Genomic DNA, 25701 nt, shown 5'->3' on the forward strand with positions numbered 1-25701 from the left:
TCAACCCCAGATCCCTGCCTCCCCTTCAACCCCAGATCCCTGCTTCCCCTTCAACCCCAGATCCCTGCCTCCCCTTCAACCCCAGATCCCTGCCTCCCCTTCAACCCCAGATCCCTGCCTCCCCTTCAACCCCAGATCCCTGCCTCCCCTTCAACCCCAGATCCCTGCTGCCCCTTCAACTCCAGATCCCTGCTTCCCCTTCAACCCCAGATCCCTGCCTCCCCTTCAACCCCAGATCCCTGCTTCCCCTTCAACCCCAGATCCCTGCCTCCCCTTCAACCCCAGATCCCTGCTTCCCCTTCAACCCCAGATCCCTGCTTCCCCTTCAACCCCAGATCCCTGCTTCCCCCTTCAGCCCCAGATCCCTGCTTCCCCTTCAACCCCAGATCCCTGCTTCCCCTTCAACTCCAGATCCCTGCCTCCCCTTCAACCCCAGATCCCTGCTTCCCCTTCAACCCCAGATCCCTGCTTCCCCTTCAACCCCAGAACCCTGCTTCCCCTTCCCCTTCAACCCCAGATACCTGCTCCCCCTTCAACCCCAGATCCCTGCTTCCCCTTCAACTCCAGATCCCTGCTTCCCCTTCAACCCCATATCCCTGCTTCCCCTTCAACCCCAAATCCCTGCCTCCCCTTCAACCCCAGATCCCTGCCCCCCCTTCAACCCCAAATCCCTGCTGCCCCTTCAACCCCAGATCCCTGCCTCCCCTTCAACCCCAGATCCCTGCTTCCCCTTCAACCCCAGATCCCTGCTTCCCCTTCAACCCCAGATCCCTGCTTCCCCTTCAACCCCAGATCCCTGCCTCCCCTTCAACCCCAAATCCCTGCCTCCCCTTCAACCCCAGATCCCTGCCTCCCCTTCTACCCCAGATCCCTGCTGCCCCTTCAACTCCAGATCCCTGCCTCCCCTTCAACCCCAGATCCCTGCCTCCCCTTCAACCCCAAATCCCTGCATCCCCTTCAACCCCAGATCCCTGCCTCCCCTTCAACCCCAGATCCCTGCTGCCCCTTCAACCCCAGATCCCTGCTTCCCCTTCAACCCCAGATCCCTGCCTCCCCTTCAACCCCAGATCCCTGCTTCCCCTTCAACCCCAGATCCCTGCCTCCCCTTCAACCCCAGATCCCTGCCTCCCCTTCAACCCCAGATCCCTGCCTCCCCTTCAACCCCAGATCCCTGCTTCCCCTTCAACCCCAGATCCCTGCCTCCCCTTCAACCCCAGATCCCTGCCTCCCCTTCAACCCCAGATCCCTGCCTCCCCTTCAACCCCAGATCCCTGCCTCCCCTTCAACCCCAGATCCCTGCTTCCCCTTCAACTCCAGATCCCTGCTTCCCCTTCAACCCCAGATCCCTGCCTCCCCTTCAACCCCAGATCCCTGCTTCCCCTTCAACCCCAGATCCCTGCCTCCCCTTCAACCCCAGATCCCTGCCTCCCCTTCAACCCCAGATCCCTGCCTCCCCTTCAACCCCAGATCCCTGCCTCCCCTTCAACCCCAGATCCCTGCCTCCCCTTCAACCCCAGATCCCTGCTTCCCCTTCAACTCCAGATCCCTGCCTCCCCTTCAACCCCAGATCCCTGCTTCCCCTTCAACCCCAGATCCCTGCTTCCCCTTCAACCCCAGAACCCTGCTTCCCCTTCCCCTTCAACCCCAGATACCTGCTCCCCTTTCAACCCCAGATCCCTGCTTCCCCTTCAACTCCAGATCCCTGCTTCCCCTTCAACCCCATATCCCTGCTTCCCCTTCAACCCCAAATCCCTGCCTCCCCTTCAACCCCAGATCCCTGCCTCCCCTTCAACCCCAAATCCCTGCCTCCCCTTCAACCCCAGATCCCTGCCTCCCCTTCAACCCCAGATCCCTGCTTCCCCTTCAACCCCAGATCCCTGCTTCCCCTTCAACCCCAGATCCCTGCTTCCCCTTCAACCCCAGATCCCTGCCTCCCCTTCAACCCCAAATCCCTGCCTCCCCTTCAACCCCAGATCCCTGCCTCCCCTTCAACCCCAGATCCCTGCTGCCCCTTCAACTCCAGATCCCTGCCTCCCCTTCAACCCCAGATCCCTGCCTCCCCTTCAACCCCAAATCCCTGCATCCCCTTCAACCCCAGATCCCTGCCTCCCCTTCAACCCCAGATCCCTGCTGCCCCTTCAACCCCAGATCCCTGCTTCCCCTTCAACCCCAGATCCCTGCCTCCCCTTCAACCCCAGATCCCTGCTTCCCCTTCAACCCCAGATCCCTGCCTCCCCTTCAACCCCAGATCCCTGCCTCCCCTTCAACCCCAGATCCCTGCCTCCCCTTCAACCCCAGATCCCTGCTTCCCCTTCAACCCCAGATCCCTGCCTCCCCTTCAACCCCAGATCCCTGCCTCCCCTTCAACCCCAGATCCCTGCCTCCCCTTCAACCCCAGATCCCTGCCTCCCCTTCAACCCCAGATCCCTGCTTCCCCTTCAACTCCAGATCCCTGCTTCCCCTTCAACCCCAGATCCCTGCCTCCCCTTCAACCCCAGATCCCTGCTTCCCCTTCAACCCCAGATCCCTGCTTCCCCTTCAACCCCAGATCCCTGCTTCCCCCTTCAGCCCCAGATCCCTGCTTCACCTTCAACCCCAGATCCCTGCTTCCCCTTCAACTCCAGATCCCTGCTTCCCCTTCAACCCCAGATCCCTGCCTCCCCTTCAACCCCAGATCCCTGCCTCCCCTTCAACCCCAGATCCCTGCCTCCCCTTCAACCCCAGATCCCTGCCTCCCCTTCAACCCCAGATCCCTGCCTCCCCTTCAACCCCAGATCCCTGCCTCCCCTTCAACCCCAGATCCCTGCTTCCCCTTCAACCCTAGATCCCTGCTTCCCCCTCAACCCCGGATCCCTGCCTCCCCTTCAACCCCGGATCCCTGCCTCCCCTTCAACCCCAGATCCCTGCCTCCCCTTCAACCCCAGATCCCTGCCTCCCCTTCAACCCCAGATCCCTGCTCCCCCTTCAACCCCAGATCCCTGCTTCCCCTTCAACCCCAGATCCCTGCCTCCCCTTCAACCCCAGATCCCTGCTTCCCCTTCAACCCCAGATTCCCTTCTGCTCCGCTCTCTGCTCCTTCAACCCAGATTGTCTCAACACTGGTAACACTTCAACCTGGGATGCTAAATAAGATTTCTAAATTAGATCCAGAGACAAGGATGATCCGGTCTATCCAGAGCAAACACAGAGCTCTCTTTTTCTCACACACTAGGCCAAAGTAAAATAAGAACTAGAAGCCTTGATGTTCTGCTGAAAGGAAACATGCAGAGACTGAGCTTCTCACATATCTGGGCTGGGCTGTGTCCCAAATTGTACTCTATTCCCTATATAGTGCACTACTTTAACCAGGTAGGCCAGTTGAGAACATATGTGTTATTTCATAGTTTTGATGTCTTCACTATTATGTAGAAAATAGTACAAATAAAGAAAAACCCTTGAATGAGTAGGTGTGTCATCAGATCAGATCAGCCTCAATTCATCAGGTCATGGACTCTACAAGGTGTCAAAAGCATTCCACAGGGATTCTGGCCCATGTTGACTCCAATGCTTCCCACAGTTGTGTCAAGTTGACTGAATGTCCTTTGGGTGGTGGACTATTGTTGATACGCACAGGAAACTGTTGAGCGTGAAAAACCCAGCAGCGTTGCAGTTCATGACTCAAACCGGTGCACCAGGCTACCTACTACCATACCCCGTTCAAAGGCTCCTACCACCATACCCCGTTCAAAGGCACCTACTACCATACCCCGTTCAAAGGCACCTACTACCATACCCCGTTCAAAGGCACCTACTACCATACCCCGTTCAAAGGCACCTACTACCATACCCCGTTCAAAGGCACCTACTACCATACCCCGTTCAAAGGCACCTACTACCATTACCCCGTTCAAAGGCACCTACTACCATACCCCGTTCAAAGGCACCTACTACCATACCCCGTTCAAAGGCACCTACTACCAAACCCCGTTCAAAGGCACCTACTACCATACCCCGTTCAAAGGCACCTACTACCAAACCCCGTTCAAAGGCACCTACTACCATACCCCGTTCAAAGGCACCTACTACCATTACCCCGTTCAAAGGCACCTACTACCATTACCCCGTTCAAAGGCACCTACTACCATTACCCCGTTCAAAGGCACCTACTACCATACCCCGTTCAAAGGCACCTACTACCATACCCCGTTCAAAGGCACCTACTACCATACCCCGTTCAAAGGCACCTACTACCAGACCCCCGTTCAAAGGCACCTACTACCATACCCCGTTCAAAGGTACCTACTACCATACCCCGTTCAAAGGCACCTACTACCATACCCCGTTCAAAGGCACCTACTACCATTACCCCGTTCAAAGGCACCTACTACCATACCCCGTTCAAAGGCACCTACTACCATACCCCGTTCAAAGGCACCTACTACCATACCCCGTTCAAAGGCACCTACTACCATACCCCGTTCAAAGGCACCTACTACCATTACCCCGTTCAAAGGCACCTACTACTATACCCCGTTCAAAGGCACCTACTACCATACCCCGTTCAAAGGCACCTACTACCAGACCCCGTTCAAAGGCACCTACTACCAGACCCCGTTCAAAGGCACCTACTACCAGACCCCGTTCAAAGGCACCTACTACCAGACCCCGTTCAAAGGCACCTACTACCAGACCCCGTTCAAAGGCAACCTACTACCAGACCCCGTTCAAAGGCACCTACTACCATACCCCGTTCAAAGGCTCCTACTACCATACCCCGTTCAAAGGTACCTACTACCATTACCCCGTTCAAAGGCACCTACTACCATTACCCCGTTCAAAGGCACCTACCACCATACCCCGTTCAAAGGCACTTACTACCAGACCCCGTTCAAAGGCACCTACTACCATACCCCGTTCAAAGGCACCTACTACCAGACCCCGTTCAAAGGCACCTACTACTAGACCCCGTTCAAAGGCACCTACTACCATACCCCGTTCAAAGGCACCTACTACCATACCCCGTTCAAAGGCACCTACTACTATTACCCCGTTCAAAGGCACCTACTACCATACCCCGTTCAAAGGCACCTACTACCAGACCCCGTTCAAAGGCACCTACTACCATACCCCGTTCAAAGGCACCTACTACCATACCCCGTTCAAAGGCACCGACTACCATACCCCGCTCAAAGGCACCTACTACCATTACCCCGTTCAAAGGCACCTACTACCATTACCCCGTTCAAAGGCACCTACTACCATTACCCCGTTCTAAGGCACCTACTACCATACCCCGTTCAAAGGCACCTACTACCATTACCCCGTTCAAAGGTACCTACTACCATTACCCCGTTCAAAGGCACCTACTACCATTACCCCGTTCAAAGGCACCGACTACCATACCCCGTTCAAAGGCACCTACTACCATTACCCCGTTCAAAGGCACCTACTACCATTACCCCGTTCAAAGGCACCTACTACCATTACCCCGTTCAAAGGCACCTACTACCATTACCCCGTTCAAAGGCACCTACTACCATTACCCCGTTCAAAGGCACCTACTACCATTACCCCGTTCAAAGGCACCTACTACCATACCCCGTTCAAAGGCACCTACTACCATTACCCCGTTCAAAGGCACCTACTACCATTACCCCGTTCAAAGGCACCTACTACCATTACCCCGTTCAAAGGCACCGACTACCATTACCCCGTTCAAAGGTACCTACTACCATACCCCGTTCAAAGGCACCTACTACCATTACCCCGTTCAAAGGTACCTACTACCATTACCCCGTTCAAAGGCACCTACTACCATTACCCCGTTCAAAGGCTCCTACTACCATACCCCGTTCAAAGGCACCTACCACCATACCCCGTTCAAAGGCACCTACTACCATACCCCGTTCAAAGGCACCGACTACCATTACCCCGTTCAAAGGCACCTACTACCATTACCCCGTTCAAAGGCACCTACTACTATTACCCCGTTCAAAGGCACCTACTACCATTACCCCGTTCAAAGGCTCCTACTACCATACCCCGTTCAAAGGCACCTACCACCATACCCCGTTCAAAGGCACCTACTACCATACCCCGTTCAAAGGCACCGACTACCATTACCCCGTTCAAAGGCACCTACTACCATTACCCCGTTCAAAGGCACCTACTACCATTACCCCGTTCAAAGGCACCTACTACCATTACCCCGTTCAAAGGCTCCTACTACCATACCCCGTTCAAAGGCACCTACCACCATACCCCGTTCAAAGGCACCTACTACCATACCCCGTTCAAAGGCACCTACTACCATACCCCGTTCAAAGGCACCGACTACCATTACCCCGTTCAAAGGCACCGACTACCATTACCCCGTTCAAAGGCACCTACTACCATACCCCGTTCAAAGGCACCTACTACCATTACCCCGTTCAAAGGCACCTACCACCATACCCCGTTCAAAGGCACCTACTACCATACCCCGTTCAAAGGCACCTACTACCATTACCCCGTTCAAAGGCACCTACTACCATTACCCCGTTCAAAGGCACCTACCACCATACCCCGTTCAAAGGCACCTACTACCATTACCCCGTTCAAAGGCACCTACTACCATACCCCGTTCAAAGGCACCTACTACCATTACCCCGTTCAAAGGCTCCTACTACCATACCCCGTTCAAAGGCTCCTACTACCATACCCCGTTCAAAGGCACCTACTACCATTACCCCGTTCAAAGGCACCTACTACCATACCCCGTTCAAAGGCACCTACCACCATACCCCGTTCAAAGGCACCTACTACCATTACCCCGTTCAAAGGCACCTACTACCAATACCCCGTTCAAAGGCACCTACTACCATTACCCCGTTCAAAGGCACCTACTACCATTACCCCGTTCAAAGGTACCTACTACCATACCCCGTTCAAAGGCTCCTACTATCATACCCCGTTCAAAGGCACTTAAATATTTTGTCAATTCACCCTCTGAATGGCACACATACACAATCCATGTCTCAATTGATTAAAAAACATTTAACAAAGTGGCATCAATAAGGGATCATAGCTGTCACCTGGATTCACCTGGTCAGGCTATGTCATGGAAAGAGCAGCTGTACATCACATTTGGTACACTCAGTGTATACGGCACATGGGAATAGAAAAAAGGGATGGGTCTACGGAGATAGGTGGGATTGGCTGAGAGTAGTTGAGGGGTGGGATTGGCTGAGAGTAGTTGAGGGGTGGGATTGGCTGAGAGTAGTTGAGGGGTGGGATTGGCTGAGAGTAGTTGAGGGGTGGGATAGGCTGAGAGTAGTTGAGGGGTGGGATTGGCTGAGAGTAGTTGAGGGGTGGGATTGGCTGAGAGTAGTTGAGGGGTGGGATAGGCTGAGAGTAGTTGAGGGGTGGGATTGGCTGACAGTAGTTGAGGGGTGGGATTGGCTGAGAGTAGTTGAGGGGTGGGATAGGCTGAGAGTAGTTGAGGGGTGGGACTGGCTGAGAGTAGTTGAGGGGTGGGATTGGCTGACAGTAGTTGAGGGGTGGGATAGGCTAAGAGTAGTTGAGGGGAGGGACTGGCTGAGAGTAGTTGAGGGGTGGGATTGGCTGACAGTAGTTGAGGGGTGGGATAGGCTGAGAGTAGTTGATGGGTGGGATTGGCTGAGAGTAGTTGAGGGGTGGGATAGACTGAGAGTAGTTGAGGGGTGGGACTGGCTGAGAGTAGTTGAGGGGTGGGATTGGCTGAGAGTAGTTGAGGGGTGGGATTGGTTGAGAGTAGTTGAGGGGTGGGATTGGCTGAGAGTAGTTGAGGGGTGGGATTGGTTGAGAGTAGTTGAGGGGTGGGATAGGTTGAGAGTAGTTGAGGGGTGGGATTGGCTGAGAGTAGTTGAGGGGTGGGATTGGCTGAGAGTAGTTGAGGGGTGGGATTGGCTGAGAGTAGTTGAGGGGTGGGATTGGTTGAGAGTAGTTGAGGGGTGGGATAGGTTGAGAGTAGCTGAGGGGTGGGATTGGCTGAGAGTAGTTGAGGGGTGGGATTGTCTGAGAGTAGTTGAGGGGTGGGATTGGCTGAGAGTAGTTGAGGGGTGGGATTGGCTGAGAGTAGTTGAGGGGTGGGATTGGCTGAGAGTAGTTGAGGGGTGGGATTGGTTGAGAGTAGTTGAGGGGGGGATTGGTTGAGAGTAGTTGACGGGTGGGATAGGCTGAGAGTAGTTGAGGGATGGGATTGGCTAAGAGTAGTTGAGGGGTGGGATAGGCTGAGAGTAGTTGAGAGGTGGGATTGGCTGAGAGTAGTTGAGAGGTGGGATTGGTTGAGAGTAGTTGAGGGGTGGGATAGGCTGAGAGTAGTTGAGGGGTGGGATTGGCTAAGAGTAGTTGAGGGGTGGGATAGGCTGAGAGTAGTTGAGAGGTGGGATTGGCTGAGAGTAGTTGAGAGGTGGGGTGGGATAGGCTGAGAGTAGTTGAGGGGTGGGACTGGCTGAGAGTAGTTGAGGGGTGGGATTGGCTGAGAGTAGTTGAGAGGTGGGATTGGCTGAGAGTAGTGGAGGGGTGGGATAGGCTGAGAGTAGTTGAGGGGTGGGATAGGCTGAGTGTAGTTGAGGGGTGGGATAGGCTGAGAGTAGTTGAGGGGTGGGATTGGCTGAGAGTAGTTGAGGGGTGGGATTGGTTGAGAGTAGTTGAGGGGTGGGATTGGTTGAGAGTAGTTGACGGGTGGGATAAGCTGAGAGTAGTTGAGGGGTGGGATTGGCTAAGAGTAGTTGAGGGGTGGGGTAGGCTGAGAGTAGTTGAGAGGTGGGATTGGCTGAGAGTAGTTGAGAGGTGGGATAGGCTGAGAGTAGTTGAGGGGTGGGATTGGCTGAGAGTAGTTGAGAGGTGGGATAGGCTGAGAGTAGTTGAGAGGTGGGATTGTCTGAGAGTAGTTGAGAGGTGGGATTGGCTGAGAGTAGTTGAGGGGTGGGATAGGCTGAGAGTAGTTGAGGGGTGGGATTGGCTGAGAGTAGTTGAGAGGTGGGATTGGCTGAGAGTAGTGGAGGGGTGGGATTGGCTGAGAGTAGTTGAGGGGTGGGATTGGCTGAGAGTAGTTGAGGGGTGGGATAGGCTGAGAGTAGTTGAGGGGTGGGATTGGCTGAGAGTAGTTGAGGGGTGGGATAGGCTGAGAGTAGTTGAGGGGTGGGACTGGCTGAGAGTAGTTGAGAGGTGGGATTGGCTGAGAGTAGTTGAGAGGTGGGGTGGGATAGGCTGAGAGTAGTTGAGGGGTGGGACTGGCTGAGAGTAGTTGAGGGGTGGGATTGGCTGAGAGTAGTTGAGAGGTGGGATTGGCTGAGAGTAGTGGAGGGGTGGGATAGGCTGAGAGTAGTTGAGGGGTGGGATAGGCTGAGTGTAGTTGAGGGGTGGGATAGGCTGAGAGTAGTTGAGGGGTGGGATAGGCTGAGAGTAGTTGAGGGGTGGGATTGGCTGAGAGTAGTTGAGGGGTGGGATTGGTTGAGAGTAGTTGAGGGGTGGGATTGGTTGAGAGTAGTTGAGAGGTGGGATTGGCTAAGAGTAGTTGAGGGGTGGGATAGGCTGAGAGTAGTTGAGAGGTGGGATTGGCTGAGAGTAGTTGAGAGGTGGGATAGGCTGAGAGTAGTTGAGGGGTGGGATTGGCTGAGAGTAGTTGAGAGGTGGGATAGGCTGAGAGTAGTTGAGAGGTGGGATTGGCTGAGAGTAGTTGAGAGGTGGGATAGGCTGAGAGTAGTTGAGGGGTGGGATAGGCTGAGAGTAGTTGAGAGGTGGGATTGGCTGAGAGTAGTTGAGGGGTGGGATAGGCTGAGAGTAGTTGAGGGGTGGGATTGGCTGAGAGTAGTTGAGAGGTGGGATTGGCTGAGAGTAGTGGAGGGGTGGGATTGGCTGAGAGTAGTTGAGGGGTGGGATTGGCTGAGAGTAGTTGAGGGGTGGGATAGGCTGAGAGTAGTTGAGGGGTGGGATTGGCTGAGAGTAGTGGAGGGGTGGGATAGGCTGAGAGTAGTTGAGGGGTGGGATAGGCTGAGAGTAGTTGAGGGGGGGGATTGGCTGAGAGTAGTTGAGGGGTGGGATTGGCTGAGAGTAGTGGAGGGGTGGGATTGGCTGAGAGTAGTTGAGGGGTGGGATTGGCTGAGAGTAGTTGAGGGGTGGGATAGGCTGAGAGTAGTTGAGGGGTGGGATTGGCTGAGAGTAGTTGAGAGGTGGGATTGGCTGAGAGTAGTGGAGGGGTGGGATAGGCTGAGAGTAGTTGAGGGGGGGGGTTGGCTGAGAGTAGCTGAGATATAGCCTTTGTCCTCCGAAGAGGGGGTGGGCGACGGGCCAATAAATAAAAACTATTAAATGATCATATCTACCTTGGCACGTAACAACCTTTACTTTAGGACATATTTCCAGATGTAAAATGAAATAGGAGGAAAGGGAATCTCTTTCAGGGACTGTGTCCAGCCACTAGAGGGTGCTCTTACCCATTCTACGTGTGGTGATCAGGGAGAACTAGCTATTATACCACATCATTTAGGCCTTCAGTCAGGCTTGGGGTCAATTCCATTTAAATTCCAGTCCATTCAGAATGGGCCTTGGGGGTCATAGGTCGTCCCCCCTTCCCCCCCTCAGACAATCCTCCAGGTGAAGAAGCCGGATGTGGAGATCCTGGGCTGGCGTGGTTACACGTGGTCTGCGGTTGTGAGACCGATTGGACTTACCGCCAAATTCTCTAAAACGATGTTGGAGGCAGCTTATAGTAGAGAAATGAACATTAAATTATCTGGCAACAGCTGTGGTGGACATCCCTGCAGTCAGCGTGCCAATTATATGCAATGACATCTGTGTCATTGTGTTGTGTGACAAAACTGCATAATAGCACAAGGTGCACCTATGTAATGATCATGCTGTCTAATCAGCTTCTTGATATGTCACACTTGTCAAGTGGATGAACTAGCTTGGCAAAAGAGAAATGCTCACTAACAGGGGATGTAAAAAAGATTGTGAGAGAAATATGCTTTTTTTTGTGTTTATGGAACATTTCTTGGATTTTGTATTTCAGGACATGGAACATGGGAACAACACTTTACACGTTGTGTTCAGTGTATATAGTTTTATACACTTTCATAATAAACATGTTTAAAATAAATCAATGAAAATGTGTCTGATAAATTCCCATTGACATGAAGGACATTATAAACCCGAGGACCATTTTACAAGTGGCTACAATTTATAGTACTGTTGATTTTTATTGTGTAACCATGGGATTTATTTACCAACAAACCAACTGTCTTTGAGTAAAAACAATATTTTTAATTTACATCTTTACTCTTTACATCAACATATAGGCTTTTATTAACTGTGCGCTGTGAGAGTTATAATTGCGACAGAATGTTCTCAGAACGGGGTGTTGCCATATTCTGCTGGTAATGTCGTGGTGGTTTAGCAGGTAGGACATTAGCAGGACAATATGGAACTACAAGGTAATCCAAACAGCCCCGCCTGCCCTTCTCAAATGCGGCGCCGCTAATAGTCAAATCCAGCCCATTATCTCTAGCCCACTCAATAAAGGACGGTCAGTGATTTACCATAATAATGGTAATAATATTTGCTATTTGATAAGTTAGGCCTAGGCTTCCTGGTTAAATAAAGGTAATACATGTGCTATTATAAGAACAATAAAACTGTATTCATTTTCAGTCACCTAAATCCGTTGTAATTGTTTACTTGGTTTATTCTATTCCTGGGTGTGAAATCACTTGTCCCACTATCAATGTAGTTGGCCTACTGTTGTGGATCAGAGAGTGATCCCTGGACAACCACGCTACAACCATGTCCAGTATGCCGTGAAAGCCCCGGATAAAAGCCTGGAGGAATAGAACAACCGTACTCCGTTTCTACTTTTGAAGTGAATGCGTGTGTATATATCCCGCCACGACCTGCGGAGAGTGAGATGTTCAATCAGATTGCACAGCATGAGTGTGCAAGCGGAGAGAGGGGGGTGCAGGCAGGAGGGTAGGTATGCCCCATGCCTGAGCCTGACAGAGATACTCACACTCCAGAAACACTGTGAGGGAGTCATGAGTGGAGTCTGGAGTTATGGAAACACAGACGACACGGTAAAGAACGTTTCTCCCGTTTCTTCGAGGATTCGCGTACGGTTGATGCCGCTTGGAGTTGGACAACCGGATTCTAAATAAAGTGTTGCAATGTTCCAATTCCGATCAGCACTTGTACATGAATTTGTATCAGCGGTCCTGCGTTTGGGAAGTAGAGCAGAATAACAACGTCGCAGCGAGGAGGAATTCCACCGCTCATTTCGGAACCCGCGGTGCACCTCGTTTTTAGTTCAGAACATAACCTGTTGCTCGAGTGCACTTTGGATACGAACGTACTCATCGTGCGCAGTCTGCTCGGTTCTACGAGTGAGTGGGCTATAAACACGGGACATATAGATTTGATTGATCTTATTGAGGACGTGTAGTCTAGTCTACTATCGGCTTGTAGGCTTCCCTGGCGTGCCATGCAGGGCACCTTTATTATCAGATATGAGGGAAACAGCGTGACGACATAGCCACCAAACAGCGTCAATGCTTTCCCAGGAGGGTAAACACAACAACACTCAGGTTATGTATTGAAAACAATTTCACTCAAACATGAGTTCTTCCGGCTGCAGAAAGGTAGATATACTATATGTCGGCGTGTTTGACTTATTATTTCAATGGAACTGAAATTCGGAAATTAATTTAGGCAATTTTCCCCCGGAGCGAGTTGTTTTTTTGGGTAGCTTCATCTTGCGACACGTGAAAATAGCGTGCACGTTTGGAGTTACGATGCTGGTCTCTTGGGTCACATTTATTCAAGCGTTCCTAATATTGCTGGTGAAAGGAGCCGACCAATGGAGCCTCCGGGAGTCGTCTAACTGCGAGCTCAATAAGAAAGTAAGTGCCCTCATATCACCTTCTCTCTAATATAATTAGTCTTACATCTAAGTAAATTATACCCCTTTTTCTCTACAATGAAACGGTTAGTATTTAAATCAACCGGGATTTGAGTAGGCCTATTTGAATGTCCACCGTTCAGTTTTAGCCTATAAATATGTTATGTGATTCTTCTTCCGTTCACTTTTTTATTTACAAAATTGGTTATTTAGGCTAGTTCATTCATTCATTCATTCATTCAACCTGTAAAGTTTCCATTTCCTCTGAGAGCGCAGTTCATATCAGATGTGTATTGTGTTAGTCTAGTGTACTGTAAATAAGACATTATCAGTCCATTATCGAGCATCAAATAGTCTACCACATTTAGAATCAACAGACTCAGTCTGTTTAAATAGCTCCCAGTTCCCGCTATCTATTTGCAGTGGATAACACCTAGTAGGTGTTTGTGGTTATTGTACGTCTGTTTTAGAAGGGCGACCAATTAAAATAGTTTGTTTGTCCATATCTTTGTTTAACTTTAGTGACATAGTTGGTGAATGACATCACAGCCGTAAGACCATTGTTCACATACATTACTTTATATGATCAGGTTTTGGTTGACCACACTAATGTGGTTTTATAGCCTGGTAATAACACTAATGTGGTTTTATAGCCTGGTAATAACACTAATGTGGTTTTATAGCCTGGTAATAACACTAATGTGGTTTTATAGCCTGGTAATAACACTAATGTGGTTTTATAGCCTGGTAATAACACTAATGTGGTTGTATAGCCTGGTATTAACACTAATGTGGTTTTATAGCCTGGTAATAACACTAATGTGGTTTTATAGCCTGGTAATAACACTAATGTGGTTTTATAGCCTGGTAATAATAACAATAATGTGGTTTTATAGCCTGGTAATAACACTAATGTGGTTTTATAGCTTGGTAAAAATAGTAATGTGGTTTTATAGCCTGGTAATAATAACACTAATGTGGTTTTATTGCCTGGTAATAACACTAATGTGGTTTTATAGCCTGGTAATAATAACACTAATTTGGTAGTATAGCCTCGTAATAATACCACTAATGTGGTAGTATAGCCTGGTAATAATACCACTAATGTGGTTTTATAGCCCGGTAATAATAACACTAATGTGGTTTTATAGCCTGGTAATAATAACACTAATGTGGTTTTATAGCCTGGTAATAATAACACTAATGTGGTTTTATAGCCTGGTAATAATAATACTAATGTGGTTTTATAGCCTGGTAATAATAACACTAATGTGGTTTTATAGCCTGGTAATAATAACACTAATGTGGTGTTATAGCCTGGTAATAATAACACTCATGTGGTTTTATAGCCTGGTAATAATAACACTAATGTGGTTTTATAGCCCGGTAATAATAACACTAATGTGGTTTTATAGCCTGGTAATAATAACACTAATGTGGTTTTATAGCCTGGTAATAATAACACTAATGTGGTAGTATAGCCTGGTAATAATAACACTAATGTGGGTTTATAGCCTGGTAATAATAACACTATTGTGGTTTTATAGCCTGGTAATAATAACACTAATGTGGTTTTACAGCCTGGTAATAATAACACTAATGTGGTTTTATAGCCTGGTAATATTAACACTAATGTGGTTTTACAGCCTGGTAATAATAACACTAATGTGGTTTTATAGCCTGGTAATAATAACACTAATGTGGTTTTACAGCCTGGTAATAATAACACTAATGTGGTTTTATAGCCTGGTAATAATAACACTAATGTGGTTTTACAGCCTGGTAATAATAACACTAATGTGGTTTTATAGCCTGGTAATAATAACACTAATGTGGTTTTATAGCCCGGTAATTATAACACTAATGTGGTAGTATAGCCTGGTAATAATAACACTAATGTGGTTTTATAGCCTGGTAATAATAACAGTAATGTGGTTATATAGCCTGGTAATAATAACACTAATGTGGTTATATAGCCTGGTAATAACACTAATGTGGTTTTATAGCCTGGTAATAATAACACTAATTCACTCATGTTTCTTTTTCTTCTTCTTTCACCGTTGGCAGCAAAGTGATCTGAACTCTTTCCTGTGGACCATCAAACGTAACCCTCCGTCCTACTTCTACGGCACGATCCACGTCCCTTACACGCGCGTCTGGGACTTTATCCCAGAGAACTCCAAGAAGGCTTTCCAGGAGAGCAACATGGTTTACTTGGAGCTGGACCTGACTGATCCCTACACCATCTCAGCCCTGACCAGCTGCCAGCTCCTCCCTCAGGGGGGGACACTACAGGATGTTCTACCCAGAGACATCTACGGACGCCTCAAGAGGCACTTGGAGTACGTCAAGCTCATGATGCCATCGTGGATGACTCCTGACCAGAGGGGTAAAGGCCTCTACGCTGACTACCTGTTTAATGCAATAGCGGGGAACTGGGAGAGAAAGAGGCCTGTTTGGGTGATGTTGATGGTGAACTCGTTGACAGAGGCGGACATTAAGACGAGGGGGGTCCCGGTGTTGGATCTGTACCTGGCTCAGGAGGCAGAGAGGATGAGGAAGAGAACAGGAGCTGTGGAGAAGGTGGAGGAGCAGTGTCACCCGCTCAACGGACTCAACTTCTCTCAGGTGAGTCTGAAAGTTAACCTTATTTCCTATATAGTGCGGCTCTACTTTTACCCAGAACCCTCTTGTACCCTATTCCCTATATGTTGGAGGGTTTTCAAGCTACTGAATCTGCCGGCTAAATAAATCCTGCCAGGAGATGGTGATGTTTCAAATAAACCTAGCATCAGGGGGGCGGCAGGTAGCCTTGTGGTTAGAGCGGAGGGGCGGCAGGTAGCCTAGTGGTTAGAGTGGAGGGGCGGCAGGTAGCCTAGTGGTTAGAGCGTAGGGGCGGCAGGTAGCCTAGTGGTTAGAGTGGAGGGGCGGCAGGTAGCCTAGTGGTTAGAGTGGAGGGGCGACAGGTAGCCTAGTGGTTAGAGCGGAGGGGCGGCAGGTAGCCTAGTGGTTAGAGTGGAGGGGCGGCAGGTAGCCTAGTGGTTAGAGCGGAGGGGCGGCAGGTAGCCTAGTGGTTAGAGTGGAGGGGCGGCAGGTAGCCTAGTGGTTAGAGTGGAGGGGCGACAGGTAGCCTAGTGGTTAGAGCGGAGGGGCGGCAGGTAGCCTAGTGGTTAGAGTGGAGGGGCGGCAGGTAGCCTAGTGGTTAGAGGGGAGGGGCGGCAGGTAGCCTAGTGGTTAGAGTGGAGGGGTGACAGGTAGCCTAGTGGTTAGAGCGGAGGGGCGGCAGGTAGCCTAGTGGTTAGAGTGGAGGGGCGGCAGGTAGCCTAGTGGTTAGAGTGGAGGGGCGGCAGGTAGCCTAGTGGTTAGAGTGGAGGGGCGGCAGGTAGCCTAGTGGTTAGAGTGGAGGGGCGGCAGGTAGCCTAGTGGTTAGAGCGGAGGGGCGGCAGGTAGCCTAGTGGCTAGAGTGGAGGGGCGGCAGGTAGCCTAGTGGTTAGAGTGGAGGGGCGGCAGGTAGCCTAATGGTTAGAGTGGAGGGGCGGCAGGTAGCCTAGTGGTTAGAGTGGAGGGGCGGCAGGTAGCCTAGTGGTTAGAGCGGAGGGGCGGCAGGTAGCCTAGTGGTTAAAGCGGAGGGGCGGCAGTTAGCCTAGTGGCTAGAGCGGAGGGGCGGCAGGTAGCCTAATGGTTAGAGTGGAGGGGCGGCAGGTAGCCTAGTGGTTAGAGTGGAGGGGCGGCAGGTAGCCTAGTGGTTAGAGTGGACGGGCGGCAGGTAGCCTAATGGTTAGAGTGGAGGGGCGGCAGGTAGCCTAGTGGTTAGAGTGTTGGGCCAGTAACCGAAAGCTTGCTCAATTGAATCCTCGAGCTGAAAAGGTAAAAATCTTCGTCGTTCTGCCCCTGAACAAGGCAGTTAACCCGAAGACGTGGATGTCGATTAAGGCAGCCCACCCGCACCTCTCTGATTCAGAGGAGTTGGGTTAAATGCAGAAGACACATTTCAGTTGAAGGCATTCAGTTGTACAACTGACTAGGTATCCCCCTTTCCCTTTACAACTGACTAGATATCCCCCTTTACAACTGACTAGGTATCCCCCTTTCCCTTTACAACTGACTAGATATCCCCCTTTACAGCTGACTAGGTATCCCCCTTTACAACTGACTAGGTATCCCCCTTTCCCTTTACAACTGACTAGATATCCCCCTTTCCCCTTTACAACTGACTAGGTATCCCCCTTTCCCTTTACAACTGACTAGGTATCCCCCTTTCCCTCGCCAACTGACTAGGTATCTCCCTTTCCCTTTACAACTGACTAGGTATCCCCCTTTCCCTTTACAACTGACTAGGTATCCCCCTTTCCCTTTACAACTGACTAGGTATCCCCCTTTCCCTTTACAACTGACTAGGTATCCCCCCTTTCCCTTTCCAACTGACTAGGTATCCCCCTTTCCCTTTACAACTGACTAGGTATCCCCCTCTCCCTTTACAACTGACTAGGTATCCCCCTTTCCCTTTACAACTGACTAGGTATCCCCCCTTTCCCTTTCCAACTGACTAGGTATCCCCCTCTCCCTTTACAACTGACTAGGTATCCCCCTCTCCCTTTACAACTGACTAGGTATCCCCCTTCACTATCACTAGCTAACAGGGGAAAATTGGCTAGGTAGCTAACTTGATTCTTCTTCCACGTTAAAAGGCTGTGGTGTACCTCAGTGGTGTAAACATGGGTGACAGAGAGTTTCCTTCCAACATATTTTTGTTTCTGTCAGTCTCGTTGCTCTTCCTTTTAAATCTAAGTCACATTGAGATTGACTTTATGATTGAAACCTAACCTAGCCTATGATCTGACCTATCACTGACCTATCACCTATCAGAAATATAAATGAATGTAAAAACACAATCTACAGTGTTATAACCCTATTTTTTTAATTTTTTTATTATTTTATTTTTTTATTTCACCTTTATTTAACCAGGTAGGCCAGTTGAGAACAAGTTCTCATTTGCAACTGCGACCTGGCCAAGATAAAGCATAGCAGTGTGAACAGACAACACAGAGTTACACATGGAGTAAACAATAAACAAGTCAATAACATGGTAGAAAAAAAGAGAATCTATATACAATGTGTGCAAAAGGCATGAGGTAGGCAATAAATCGAATAATTACAATTTAGCAGATTAACACTGGAGTGATAAATCATCAGATGATCATGTGCAAGAAGAGATACTGGTGTGCAAAAGAGCAGAAAAGTAAATAAATAAAAGCAGTATGGGGGGTGAGGTAGGTAAATTGGGTGGGTAGTTTACAGATGGACTATGTGCAGCTGCAGCGATCGGTTAGCTGCTCGGATAGCAGATTTTTAAAGTTGTTGAGGGAGATAAAAGTCTCCAACTTCAGAGATTTTTGCAATTCGTTCCAGTCGCAGGCAGCAGAGAACTGGAAGGAAAGGCGTCCAAATGAGGTTTTAGCTTTAGGGATGATCAGTGAGATACACCTGCTGGAGCGCGTGCTGCGGGTGGGTGTAGCCATCGTGACCAGTGAACTGAGATAAGGCGGCACTTTACCTAGCATAGCCTTGTAGATGACCTGGAGCCAGTGGGTCTGACGACGAACATGTAGCGAGGGCCAGCCCACTAGGGCATACAGGTCGCAGTGGTGGGTCGTATAAGGTGCTTTAGTAACAAAACGAATGGCACTGTGATAAACTGCATCCAGTTTGCTGAGTAGAGTGTTGGAAGCTATTTTGTAGATGACATCGCCGAAGTCGAGGATCGGTAGGATAGTCAGTTTTACTAGGGTAAGTTTGGCGGCGTGAGTGAAGGAGGCTTTGTTGCGGAATAGAAAGCCGATTCTTGATTTGATTTTGGATTGGAGATGTTTGATATGAGTCTGGAAGGAGAGTTTGCAGTCTAGCCAGACACCTAGGTACTTATAGATGTCCACATATTCTAGGTCGGAACCGTCCAGGGTGGTGATGCTAGTCGGGCGTGCGGGTGCAGGCAGCGAACGGTTGAAAAGCATGCATTTGGTTTTACTAGCGTTTATGAGCAGTTGGAGGCCACGGAAGGAGTGTTGTATGGCATTGAAGCTCGTTTGGAGGTTAGATAGCACAGTGTCCAAGGAAGGGCCGGAAGTATATAGAATGCTGTCGTCTGCGTAGAGGTGGATCAGGGAATCGCCCGCAGCAAGAGCAACATCATTGATGTATACAGAGAAAAGAGTCGGCCCGAGAATTGAACCCTGTGGTACCCCCATAGAGACTGCCAGAGGACCGGACAACATGCCCTCCGATTTGACACACTGAACTCTGTCTGCAAAGTAGTTGGTGAACCAGGCAAGGCAGTCATTAGAAAAACCGAGGCTACTGAGTCTGCCGATAAGAATATGGTGATTGACAGAGTCGAAAGCCTTGGCCAGGTCGATGAAGACGGCTGCACAGTAATGTCTTTTATCGATGGCGGTTATGATATCGTTTAGTACCTTGAGCGTGGCTGAGGTGCACCCGTGACCGGCTCGGAAACCGGATTGCACAGCGGAGAAGGTACGGTGGGATTCGAGATGGTCAGTGATCTGTTTGTTGACTTGGCTTTCGAAGACCTTAGATAGGCAGGGCAGGATGGATATAGGTCTGTAACAGTTTGGGTCCAGGGTGTCTCCCCCTTTGAAGAGGGGGATGACCGCGGCAGCTTTCCAATCCTTGGGGATCTCAGATGATACGAAGGAGAGGTTGAACAGGCTGGTAATAGGGGGTGCGACAATGGCGGCGGACAGTTTCAGAAATAGGGGGTCCAGATTGTCAAGCCCAGCTGATTTGTATGGGTCCAGGTTTTCCAGCTCTTTCAGAACATCTGCTATCTGGATTTGGGTAAAGGAGAAGCTGGGGAGGCTTGGGCGAGTAGCAGCGGGGGGGGCGGGGCTGTTGGCCAAGGTTGGAGTCGCCAGGAGGAAGGCATGGCCAGCCATTGAGAAATGCTTGTTGAAGTCTTCGATTATCACGGATTTATCGGTGGTGACCGTGTTACCTAGCCTCAGTGCAGTGGGCAGCTGGGAGGAGGTGCTCTTGTTCTCCATGGACTTTACAGTATCCCAGAACTTTTTGGAGTTAGAGCTACAGGATGCGAATTTCTGCTTGAAAAAGCTGGCCTTTGCTTTCCTGACTGACTGCGTGTATTGGTTCCTGACTTCCCTGAACAGTTGCATATCGCGGGGGCTCTTCGATGCTATTGCAGTTCGCCACAGGATGTTTTTGTGCTGGTCGAGGGCAGTCAGGTCTGGAGTGAACCAAGGGCTATATCTGTTCTTGGTTCTGCATTTTTTGAACGGAGCATGCTTGTCTAATATGGTGAGGAAGTAACATTTAAAGAATGACCAGGCATCCTCAACTGACGGGATGAGGTCAATATCCTTCCAGGGTACCCGGGCCAGGTCGATTAGAAAGGCCTGCTCGCAGAAGTGTTTTAGGGAGCGTTTGACAGTGATGAGGGGTGGTCGTTTGACCGCGGACCCGTGGCGGATACAGGCAATGAGGCAGTGATCGCTGAGATCTTGATTGAAGACAGCAGAGGTGTATTTGGAGGGCAGGTTGGTCAGGATAATGTCTATTAGGGTGCCCATGTTTACGGATTTAGGGTTGTACCTGGTGGGTTCCTTGATGATTTGTGTGAGATTGAGGGCATCAAGCTTGGATTGTAGGACTGCCGGGGTGTTAAGCATATCCCAGTTTAGGTCACCTAACAGAACAAACTCTGAAGCTAGATGGGGAGCGATCAATTCACAGATGGTGTCCAGGGCACAGCTGGGAGCTGAGGGGGGTCGGTAGCAGGCGGCAACAGTGAGAGACTTATTTCTGGAGAGATTAATTTTTAAAATTAGAAGTTTGAACTGTTTGGGCATAGACCTGGAAAGTATGACAGAACTTTGCAGGCTATCTCTGCAGTAGATTGCAACTCCTCCCCCTTTGGCAGTTCTATCTTGACGGAAAGTGTTATAGTTGGGTATGGAAATCTCAGAATTTTTGGTGGCCTTCCTAAGCCAGGATTCGGACACGGCAAGGACATCAGGATTGGCAGAGTGTGCTAAAGCGGTGAGTAAGGCAAACTTAGGTGAGTAAGGCAAACCTATACATAGTGTTATAACCTCATACAGATATAACCCTGTCTACAGTGTTATAACCTCATACAGATATAACCTCATACATAGTGTTATAACCTCATACAGATATAACCTCATACATAGTGTTATAACCTCATACAGATATAACCTCATACATAGTGTTATAACCTCATACAGATATAACCCTGTCTACAGTGTTATAACCTCATACAGATATAACCCCGTCTACAGTGTTATAACCTCATACAGATATAACCCTGTCTACAGTGTTATAACCCCATACAGATATAACCCTATCTACAGTGTTATAACCTCATACAGATATAACCCTGTCTACAGTGTTATAACCTCATACAGATATAACCCTGTCTATAGTGTTATAACCTCATACAGATATAACCCTGTCTACAGTGTTATAACCTCATACAGATATAACCCTGTCTACAGTGTTATAACCTCATACAGATATAACCTCATACATAGTGTTATAACCTCATACAGATTTATCCCTGTCTACAGTGTTATAACCTCATACAGATATAACCCTGTCTACAGTGTTATAACCCCATACAGATATAACCCTATCTACAGTGTTATAACCTCATACAGATATAACCCTATCTACAGTGTTATAACCTCATACAGATATAACCCTGTCTACAGTGTTATAACCTCATACAGATATAACCCTGTCTACAGTGTTATAACCTCATACAGATATAACCCTGTCTACAGTGTTATAACCTCATACAGATATAACCATGTCTACAGTGTTATAACCTCATACAGATATAACCCTGTCTACAGTGTTATAACCTCATACAGATATAACCCTGTCTACAGTGTTATAACCTCATACAGATATAACCCTGTCTACAATGTTATAACCTCATACAGATATAACCCTGTCTACAGTGTTATAACCTCATACAGATATAACCCTGTCTACAGTGTTATAACCTCATACAGATATAACCCTGTCTACAGTGTTATAACCTCATACAGATATAACCCTGTCTACAGTGTTATAACCTCATACAGATATAACCCTATCTACAGTGTTATAACCTCATACAGATATAACCCTGTCTACAGTGTTATAACCTCATACAGATATAACCCTGTCTACAGTATTATAACCCCATACAGATATAACCCTGTCTACAGTGTTATAACCTCATACAGATATAACCCTGTCTATAGTGTTATAACCTCATACAGATATAACCCTGTCTACAGTGTTATAACCTCATACAGATATAACCCTGTCTACAGTGTTATAACCTCATACAGATATAACCCTGTCTATAGTGTTATAACCTCATACAGATATAACCCTGTCTACAGTGTTATAACCTCATACAGATATAACCCTGTCTGCAGTGTCATAACCTCATACAGATATAACCCTGTCTACAGTTTTATAACCTCATACAGATATAACCCTATCTACAGTGTTATAACCTCATACAGATATAACCCTGTCTACAGTGTTATAACCTCATACAGATATAACCCTGTCTACAGTATTATAACCCCATACAGATATAACCCTGTCTACAGTGTTATAACCTCATACAGATATAACCCTGTCTATAGTGTTATAACCTCATACAGATATAACCCTGTCTACAGTGTTATAACCTCATACAGATATAACCCTGTCTACAGTGTTATAACCTCATACAGATATAACCCTGTCTGCAGTGTTATAACCTCATACAGATATAACCCTGTCTACAGTGTTATAACCTCATACAGATATAACCCTGTCTACAGTGTTATAACCTCATACAGATATAACCCTGTCTATAGTGTTATAACCTTGACTTATACAGATGTGAATGTGAAGCATTCTCTCTCTCTCTCTCTCTCTCTCTCTCTCTCTCTCTCTCTCTCTCTCTCTCTCTCTCTCTCTCTCTCTCTCTCTCTCTCTCTCTCTCTCTCTCTCTCTCTCTCTCTCTCTCTCTCTCTCTCTCTCTCTCTCTCTCTCTCTCTCTCTCTGTCTCACTCTCTCTTTCTCTCTGTCTCTCTCTGAGTCTCTCTCTCTGTTTCTCTCTCTCTGTCTCTTTCTCTGTCTCTCTGTCTCTGTCTCTTTCTTTGTCTCTCTCTGTCTCTTTCTTTGTCTCTCTCTGTCTCTCTCTCTGTCTCTCTCTCTTTCTCTCTCTCTTTCTCTTTCTCTTTCTCTTTCTCTGTCTCTCTCTCTTTCTCTTTCTCTGTCTCTCTCTCTCTTTCTCGCTATCTCTCTCTTTCTCGCTCTCTCTCTGTCTCGCTCTCTGTCTCTGTCTCTTTCTGTCTCTGTCTCTTTCTGTCTCTCTGTCTCTTTCTTTGTCTCTCTCTGTCTCTCTCTCTGTCTCTCTCCCTCTCTCTCTCTCTCTCTCATCTCTGTCTGTCTCTCTCCCTCAATTTAAGGGGCTTTATTGTCATGGAAAACATATGTTTACATTGTCAAAGCAAGTGAAATAGATAATAAACAAAAGTGAAATAAACAATATAAAATGAACAGTAAACATTACTATCACAGAAGTTCCAAAGGAATACAGTCATTTCAAATGTCATGTTATGGCCAAATACAGTGTTGTAACGATGTACAAATAGGAGCTGAGGGAAAAGAAATAAACATAAATATGGTGTCTCTCTCTCTCTCTCTCTCTCTCTCTCTCTCTCTCTCTCTCTCTCTCTCTCTCTCTCTCTCTCTCTCTCTCTCTCTCTCTCTCTCTCTCTCTCTCTCTCTCTCTCTCTCTCTCTCTCTCTCTCTCTCTCTCTCTCTGTATCTCTCTCTCCTTAATTCCCACCAGTGTTTCAGATATGAGATACTTATTTCTGCCAAACATACTTTATCACCGTATTAAACCAAGCGTGGAGCTTTTCAATAGTGATTTTAACTTGCACTGAACAAAAATATAAACGCAACATGCAACAATTTCAAGGATTTTGCTGAGTTAAAGTTCATATGAGGAAATCAGTCAATTCACATCACTGGGAATACAGATATGCATCTGTTGGACACAGATACCTTAAACAAAAAGTAGTGGAGTGGATCAGAAAACCAGTCCGTATCTGGTGTGACCAGAGCAGCGCGACACGTCTCCTTCGCATAGAGTTGATCAGGCTGTTGATTGTGGAATGTTGTCCCACTCCTCTTCAATGGCTGTGAGAAGTTGCTGGATATTGGTCCATGCCACATGGGGCCGTGCGTTAACATGCTGAAACAAGAGGTGATGGCGGCGGATGAATGGCACGACAATGGGCCTCAGGATCTCATCACTGTATCTCTGTGCATTCAAATTGCCATCGATAAAATGCAATTGTGTTGTCCAGAGCTTATTCCTGTCCATACCATAACCCCACCACCACCTTGGGGCACTCTGTTCACAACGTTGACATCAGCAAACCGCTCACTCACACAACGCCATCTGTCATCTGCCCGGTACAGTTGAAACCAGGATTAATCCATGAAGAGCACACTTCTCCAGCGTTGCCAGTGGCGATCGATGGTGAGTATTTACCCACTGAAGTCGGTTACGACGCCGAACTGCAGACCATGTTTAACCACGCCAGCCCAGGACGCCAGCCCAGGACGCCAGCCCAGGACGCCAGCCCAGGACGCCAGCCCAGGACGCCAGCCCAGGACGCCAGCCCAGGACGCCAGCCCAGGACGCCAGCCCAGGACGCCAGCCCAGGACGCCAGCCCAGGACGCCAGCCCAGGACGCCAGCCCAGGACGCCAGCCCAGGACGCCAGCCCAGGACGCCAGCCCAGGACGCCAGCCCAGGACGCCAGCCCAGGACGCCAGCCCAGGACGCCAGCCCAGGACGCCAGCCCAGGACGCCAGCCCAGGACGCCAGCCCAGGACCACCACATCTGGCTTCTTCCATTCTTCAGTTGAAACATCGTTGTTCCATTCTTTAGATGAAACCCTGGTGAGGACGACGAGCACGCAGATGAGCTTCCCTGAGACGGTTTTGACAGTTTGTGCAGAAATTCTTAGGTTGTGCAAACCCACAGTTTTATCAGCTGTCCGGGTGGGTGGTCTCAGACGATCACGACAGGTGAAGAAGCCAGATGTGGAGGTCCTGGGCTGGCATGGTTAAACATGGTCTGCGGTTGTGAGGCCGGTTGCACGTGCTGCAGAAATCTAAAAAAATATATATTGGAGGTGGCTTATGGTAGAGAAATGGACATTCAATTCTCTGGAAACAGCTCTGGTGGACATTCCTGCAGTCAGCATGTCAACTGCACGCTCCCTCAAAACTTGAGACATCTGTGGCGCCAAATCCACTTGTTTTAGTAGTGCTGGAAGATGGCCCTGTCATAAATGGTGGCCTCAAAACCAACCAAAATAGTTTTTGTTTGGGTGTTGATAGTGTTATGATTATGTAAATGTCTCTCTCTCTCTCTCTCTCAATGGTCGAGTCCCAAGTTATACCCTACATAGTGCACTGCTTTTGACCAGGGTCATAGGGAAAGTAGTGCACTACAAAGGGAATAGGGTGCCATTTGGGATGCAGTCCAATGAAAGGATGAGCCCATGTGAATACAATGGATGTCCTTCTTTTCCACGCTGCTTGGCCACTATTTGGGCGAGCTGCCGTTGATTTGCAGAGTTTGCCCCCAGCAGAACATCTATCTGAACTGGTTGGTAATTAGATTAGATTCTCTAATGAGGGATGTTTCATCTAAAGAATGGAACAACGATGTTTCATCT

At 48.7% G+C, this 25701-nt stretch overlaps 2 protein-coding genes across 2 annotated transcripts in view; one reads left to right on the plus strand and one right to left on the minus strand.

Moving 5' to 3' along the window:
- Positions 1–7113: 7113 nt before the first annotated feature.
- Positions 7114–12351, minus strand: LOC139543468 (uncharacterized). The gene is made up of 4 exons (XM_071349567.1): positions 12331–12351; positions 9509–10209; positions 7552–9178; positions 7114–7500 (listed from the first exon to the last, which is right to left on the minus strand). The coding sequence occupies exons 1-4, from the start codon at positions 12349–12351 to the stop codon at positions 7114–7116; spliced, it is 2736 nt and encodes a 911-aa protein (XP_071205668.1).
- Positions 11854–25701, plus strand: part of LOC139544426 (metalloprotease TIKI1-like) — a 149949-nt gene continuing 136101 nt past the window's right edge. Inside the window, exons 1-2 of the mRNA XM_071351498.1 lie at positions 11854–12893; positions 14960–15520. Coding sequence (XP_071207599.1) covers positions 12786–12893; positions 14960–15520 — 669 coding nt within the window. The 5' untranslated portion in view covers positions 11854–12785. The remainder of the gene's footprint in view (positions 12894–14959; positions 15521–25701) is intronic.

Source organism: Salvelinus alpinus, chromosome 18 (genome assembly GCF_045679555.1).
Source record: "Salvelinus alpinus chromosome 18, SLU_Salpinus.1, whole genome shotgun sequence".
Taxonomy (NCBI): domain Eukaryota; kingdom Metazoa; phylum Chordata; class Actinopteri; order Salmoniformes; family Salmonidae; genus Salvelinus; species Salvelinus alpinus.

Coding starts and splice junctions, on each gene's coding strand:
- LOC139543468 (XM_071349567.1), bottom strand. CDS start 12,351: ATGAGTACGTTCGTATCCAAA. Junction 10,210..12,330: donor TGAGTACGTTCGTATCCAAA/GTGCACTCGAGC, acceptor AACTACTCTCAG/CCTATCCCACCCCTCCACTA. Junction 9,179..9,508: donor CCACCCCTCAACTACTCTTA/GCCAATCCCACC, acceptor AACTACTCTCAG/CCAATCCCACCTCTCAACTA.